Below are 6,123 nucleotides of genomic sequence, written 5' to 3'. Positions count from 1 at the left end.
GGGGATAAGACCACAAATACTCATATTTTATATATGAAATGTCCCATGAGCCTTTGCTGCCTGAGCAAGTGTACAGATTAAAAACACAAACAAAATATGGGCCACTGCACTGGCTCTTGGCTTAATCATAAAAAGTAAAAGCACTTTACTTAAGAAGTATTAGCATTTCCTCTATTATATTATTGCATTTGGCCCACAGCCTTTGGGTAGATTTTCATTTTGGCCCCCTGAGGGAATAAGTTTGGACACCCCTGCTCTAGAGGAAGTCCTGCTCACCACAGCAGGAGGAACTACTCTGCTGCTTCTCATAACCTGCTCTGCTCTCTGAGCCAAATGAGTTTCTGACATTTGAATCAGAAACTTCGCTGTAATGTGATGCCTCTAAAAATAGGTTTTACCTCAAACCTGTACTATTTGTGCAACCTCGGCTTTAGGAGGTGTCTTTAAAAGCTGGGAGGGTTTCTAATGAGGCATGTTAATTAGATTACAAAGAAACTAAGAGACAAAAGAAAGCAGATCAAACTGGGACTAAACGACACATTGACACACAGGCTGAGATAAACATGAAGATCTGATCCAGGAGCTGTTTCAGTACCTTAGCAAGACTGGCTGTAAACAAAACACATTCAAACATTTCCCCCATTCTCTGCAGGAACTCATCCACGTACGGCCTCTTCAGCACATACACCTAAAACACAGACAGGTCGGCATCAGCATCAACACTTCACCAGCTTTCAGTTTTACAACGCAGCTGCTTGTGGCCACTTCCTGAAACAAGTAATCAAGAATAGGCCGTGCTAGTGTTAACCAGCCTATCCTGGATTACTTGAACCAGGTAGAGGCCCTCAGGGCTTTCCTTACGATCACACGGGGCCCCGGGAAGCACATTTCTGACACACAAAGATCCAGCACAGCATCGGTCGAGTGGATAAATATTATTTAACAAAAGCAGAAAAAAGGTGAAACAACATTTTGTTTGAGGTGGCTCTTTTTCCTTCCCGGTGCATCCACTTTCCCTTTGGCACGTTCTGTTCAGCGTCTGGCCAGCAGAGGGATCTGCGCTCCTGTTTTTGAAAACCCCGGACAATCGAGGAGCCGTCCCCCTTTCAGCTCAACAGCTGCTGCTGCGAAAAACACCAACACACGAGCCGCTCGCAGCGGCGCGGCAGCTTACCTGGTGTGTTGTCCCCTCGATCTCCACCGGCACGATGAAGTCGGCGTTGTTGATGGGCTGCGGGGAGGAAAGCAGAGACGGTTGGCGGTGTGTGCCGTGTACGTTCACATGGCTTTACATAAGCAGAAGCCCTGCTGAGCCCCGTCATAAATCACAGCTTCCTCTGACCGAACAGAGTTCACAGAGAACTCCTCAACTATCAGAAGACAAACTCTCCTGCTTCCCATAGAAAGTTACAAACTGCACACCACCGTGTGACACGAGACAGCAGAGGAGATGAGACAGAGCAAATAACATGAGAGAGCAGAGGAGACGAGACAGAGCAGAGGACATGAGACAGAGCAGAGGACACAAGAGAGCAGAGGACATGAGACAGAGCAGAGGACACAAGAGAGCAGAGGACATGAGACAGAGCAGAGGACATGAGAGAGCAGAGGACATGAGAGAGCAGAGGACATGAGACAGAGCAGAGGACATGAGAGAGCAGTGGACACGAGACAGAGCAGAGGACATGAGAGAGCAGAGGACATGAGACAGAGCAGAGGACATGAGACAGAGCAGAGGACAAGAGATGGAGCAGAGGACATGAGACAGAGCAGAGGACACGAGACAGAGCAGAGGACATGAGACAGAGCAGAGGACATGAGACAGAGCAGAGGACACGAGAGAGCAGAGGACATGAGACAGAGCAGAGGACATGAGACAGAGCAGAGGACATGAGAAAGCAGAGGACATGAGAGAGCAGAGGAGACGAGACACAGCAGAGGACATGAGACAGAGCAGAGGACACGAGACAGAGCAGATGACATGAGACAGGGCAGATGACATGAGACAGAGCAGAGGACATGAGAGAGCAGAGGAGACGAGACAGAGCAGAGGACACGAGACAGAGCAGAGGACACGAGAGAGCAGAGGACATGAGAGAGCAGAGGACACGAGAGAGCAGAGGACACGAGACAGAGCAGAGGACAGAGCAGAGGACACATGAGAGAGCAGAGGACATGAGAGAGCAAAGGACAAGAGAGCAGAGGAGACAAGAGAGCAGAGGAGACGAGAGAGCAGAGGACATGAGAGAGCAGAGGACACGGGAGAGCAGAGGACACGAGAGAGCAGAGGACATGAGAGAGCAGAGGACACAAGACAGCAGAGGACACAAGACAGAGGAGCGCTGGTACCTTGAAGGAGCTGTGAACCAGGGTTTCATCCAGGTCTATGACTACACAGATCTTCCCTTCATCGTGGGACTTCACCTCAGGCAGGAGGCTGATTTCAGATTGCTAAAAGAGAGAAACACACCTGAGTCTGTGCTGTCACCTGGGCTGAGGAGCAGAACTGGTCCTGCTGCACTGAAAACCTAACATGGGGTTTAACTCAGCGTCTGTGTTGGAAGCAGATTTATGTTGTTTTGTTGTGTTTACATGTACACAACAAACATGTATCTGCAGGGGAAAATGACAGTAACGTTACACGCTACCGTGCTTTTTTATTTTGTCATTCTAAGCCCTCTCAACGTTCTCTCAGAGCAGCATTAATTATTCAAACATTACATAAGAGAAACAGCTTCTCCATTAGGAGGAAAATGAAGATAAAGATGCCGTCAGTGTGAGTGGACATTAAACCCAGAGCATCAGCAGCTCTACAGGAGGAGCTGTGATCTGGACGTCCTCTACAGTCAGCAGGTGTGTGGACGCTGCTTCCTGTTCGCTGCTGGACCGATGGGGACAAACATGTTTCTAATGTGAACCAAAAATCAGACAAGAAATAAAAGTTTTATTATTTATTATTTTAGTCGTTCATATGTCAAAACGTTCGGCTCATTCAGGAGACAGCTGCTCTGATTTTTACTTTTTGTAACTTTCATGATTTAAAAACATGTCTTTTGTCCATCCATCCTTTATGTTTAGCTGCTTTTCTGTGCCTGAGCAGCTGGAGTTTATCTCCAGCAGTCAGGGAGTGAGAGACGTCTATATTTAACTTCATTTACAAATATTTACCCAAAATAATTCACTAAACGTTCTGTTTGCACTCTGCTTCAGCATCAGGCTCTATTTTTAGCCTCCTGTGCTACTTTTCACTTTCAGCCTATGGTCTGCTATTTTAGCCTTTAGCTAATCTTTTGCTACTTTTAGCAAAACTTATGTTGCATCATCTTTAAGCTACTTTGTTTTAGCAACTTTTTGATATTTTTTACTTCTAGCTATATTCTTGATACTTTTAGTTAGCTTTTTGCTAATTTCAGCTAACAATTTGTTATTAAAACTTTGAGACAACCTTTTGCTATGTTTAACATCTAGCTACACTTTGAATACTTTTAGCTAGCTTTATTTTACTTCTAGCTAGCCTGGCGTTTAGTTTATTAACTTTAGCTTCTAGCTATACTTTAGCTTCTTTTAGCCTTTAGCTAGCATATAGCTCCTTACTAATATAACCTCTTGCTATTTTAATATTTCAGCTAGCCTTTTAGCAAACCTAATTCTACATTCATTTTGAGATAGTTTTTCACTTTTTTAACCTTTTGATAATTTTGACATCTAGCTACATTATTGATACTTTTAACAAGCTTTTCACTAATTTCAGCAAATATTTTGCTATTAAAACTTTGAGATAGATTTTTGCTACTTTTAACATCTAACTATATTTCTAATACTTTTAGCTAGCTTTACTTTACATGTAGCTACACTTTTAGCTTGCCTCTGGTTTCATTTAGCTGTTAGCTAAACTCAGGCTTCTTTTGGCCTTTAGCTAGCAGTTAGCTCATTTTAGCTAACCCTTTGCTATTTTAGTTTTTTGCTAGTTTGTTAACCCTTTGATACTTAAATTCAAACTATATTATTGATAATTTTTGCTATTTTCAGCTAAATGTTTGCTATTATAACTTTGATAGCCTTTTGCTACTTTTAATGTCTAGCTATACTTCTAGCTTTACATGTAGTTAACCTTTTGACACTTTTAGCTCATTTCTTGTTGCTTTTAGTTTTCTTGCTAGACTTTGTCTTATTTTGCCCTTTAGCTAACTTTTGCTATTTTAGTTATCCTTTACCTTGTGGTTATATTTTTGGCATTTCTGTCTTTTAGCTAGTATTGTTATTATTTTACCTAGCATGTTGCTGTTTTAGCTTGTGTTTGGTTGTTTTGTTTAGTCTCAACAACCCAGTTTCAGCTGTTTTAGCTAACTTCARCTATCATTCAGCATATATGCTGCAGTTTGGTAAATAATATAATTCTTTTTCCTCCTCATCATGTTTGGAGGATGACCAGCTGAAGGACTGACAGCTGCTAGCATCTAACTAGCCTTTGACTAGCTTTAACTTGTACTTTCGGCTTTTAGCTAGAGTTGGGCTATTTTCACTTATTTTCTCACTTTAGCATTTAGTCAAAATTTCCCACTCAGGTAAACTCTGAACACCATCTGCACGGACAGTTTTAGCTGCTGTCTCAGATGTTAGCTGCAGCAGCTGTAAAAGACGTGTTTTAATGGTCAAACTTTATTTATGTTGGGAGATGAGTGGAAGTTAAAGCAACACATATAATAGTTCATAAATAAAAAAAGAAAAGACAGAGGTGAAGTCTTTGCATTACCTTGACAACCATCCCATTGTCCTGCGACTCCAGCAGGGGCTGCTGGGAAGGTGGCGGCAGCGGCGGTTTGGGGCCATCCTGAACTTGGAGGCAACAGAAGAGGGCTTTGAAGATGTTACAACTGCGAGGCTGTTTCAGCGCAGAGCGGCTCACCTGGCCTGAGAGAGAGAGACAGAGAGAGAGAGAGAGAGAGAAGAACTCAACCCAGCTCGGATCAGCTGACTGTGACCTGGTACTGTTCAGAGGTAAAAACTAGACCGAGCTTCCCGCTTTCAGAAGGCAGCGTCCATCTGTCAGCAGGTATGGCCGAGCCTCAGAAAGTGGTTTTAATGCGCCTGCTCAGCTCGGCTCGGCGGCTCTGCTGCTGGAAATGGCTGGTCCTCATTACATAATCACACAGGGCGGGAAAACCCACACTGTTCAGACAGGAAACATTCCAGTCGCTTCAGGACCGCCTGAGAGCAGCCGGACCAAGCAAGCCCTTTGATCCGTTCCTGTCCAGACCAGCGTGCCCCCAGCTCCGAGCACCACCTGTCCCACAGTCAGAGATGGGGGGGGGACACATTCCTGCCAGGCCCTTTCTGGTGCTTTTCATGTGAGGACTTGCAGAGGATTTATACCCATCAGTAGCACAGCTAATGAGCGCCTCCACTGAACTCAGAGGACAGATGGACCTTCAGATTAAAAGACATCAGAAAGCTCTGGAGTCCATGCTGAACCTGGTGCTCTGCAGAGACGAAAACATGTTACACAACTCCATGTTGAGGAGACAAAGACACTCTGCAGACACACAGCTTCCCTCACACACGTGTCACTAAAGGGCTAGACTGAAATAAAGAATCATTTAACAGGTGAATGAGTGAAACACTGCAGCTCAGACTCCTCAGGCAGAGGTGCGCAAACAAGTCAATGTTTGAAACGGCTCTACACTGGGCGTGTGCGGAGGTGTGTGTGCGTGCGCGTGCGTGTGTTCTGCTGTCAGGAACTCCAAGTTCCTTCATGTTGATCAAGAACCACCGTGGAGTCCTTTTACACCGAGCAGAGATGGACCCAGCAGAACATCTCAGGTGTGCTGACGGACAGGTGGGCTGTACCTGCGGCTGGGACATTGGGGGGAGGGGGGGACCCCCACATGGGGAAGGGGTGACACAGATATGAGCCCCCGCTGCAACAAACCGGATCAACAATGGATCAGCTCATTAATATTCAAAGCTTTTCTCTCGGCGGAGGGAGACATGAAATAAAAACATGTCCTGATCATTTCTGCGGGAAATGAAAAAGAAAAACCCGCACTTGGCAGCTTTTGCGCAACATAAACCGAGCCAAATAAGGCGGCTTTCTGTGTTCGGATCGTCAGGGTCCCGCAGCCC

The 6,123-nt window shown here is 45.1% G+C and overlaps 1 protein-coding gene across 2 annotated transcripts in view; it reads right to left on the bottom strand.

Moving 5' to 3' along the window:
- Positions 1-6,123, bottom strand: part of ctdsp2 (CTD (carboxy-terminal domain, RNA polymerase II, polypeptide A) small phosphatase 2) — a 12,945-nt gene that overhangs the window by 6,170 nt on the left and 652 nt on the right. The window contains exons 2-5 of one of the 2 annotated variants that reach the window (XM_014022554.1): positions 4,754-4,911; positions 2,350-2,451; positions 1,175-1,231; positions 596-688 (exon numbers count right to left, since the gene is read on the bottom strand). In XM_014022554.1, the coding sequence (XP_013878008.1) occupies positions 596-688; positions 1,175-1,231; positions 2,350-2,451; positions 4,754-4,911 (410 nt within the window). The remainder of the gene's footprint in view (positions 1-595; positions 689-1,174; positions 1,232-2,349; positions 2,452-4,753; positions 4,912-6,123) is intronic. The other variant, XM_014022555.1, reaches the window with a different exon arrangement.

This window comes from Austrofundulus limnaeus, unplaced genomic scaffold, assembly GCF_001266775.1.
Source record: "Austrofundulus limnaeus strain Quisiro unplaced genomic scaffold, Austrofundulus_limnaeus-1.0 Scaffold335, whole genome shotgun sequence".
Lineage (NCBI taxonomy): Eukaryota > Metazoa > Chordata > Actinopteri > Cyprinodontiformes > Rivulidae > Austrofundulus > Austrofundulus limnaeus.
This window is presented reverse-complemented; position numbering and strand designations above follow the sequence as displayed.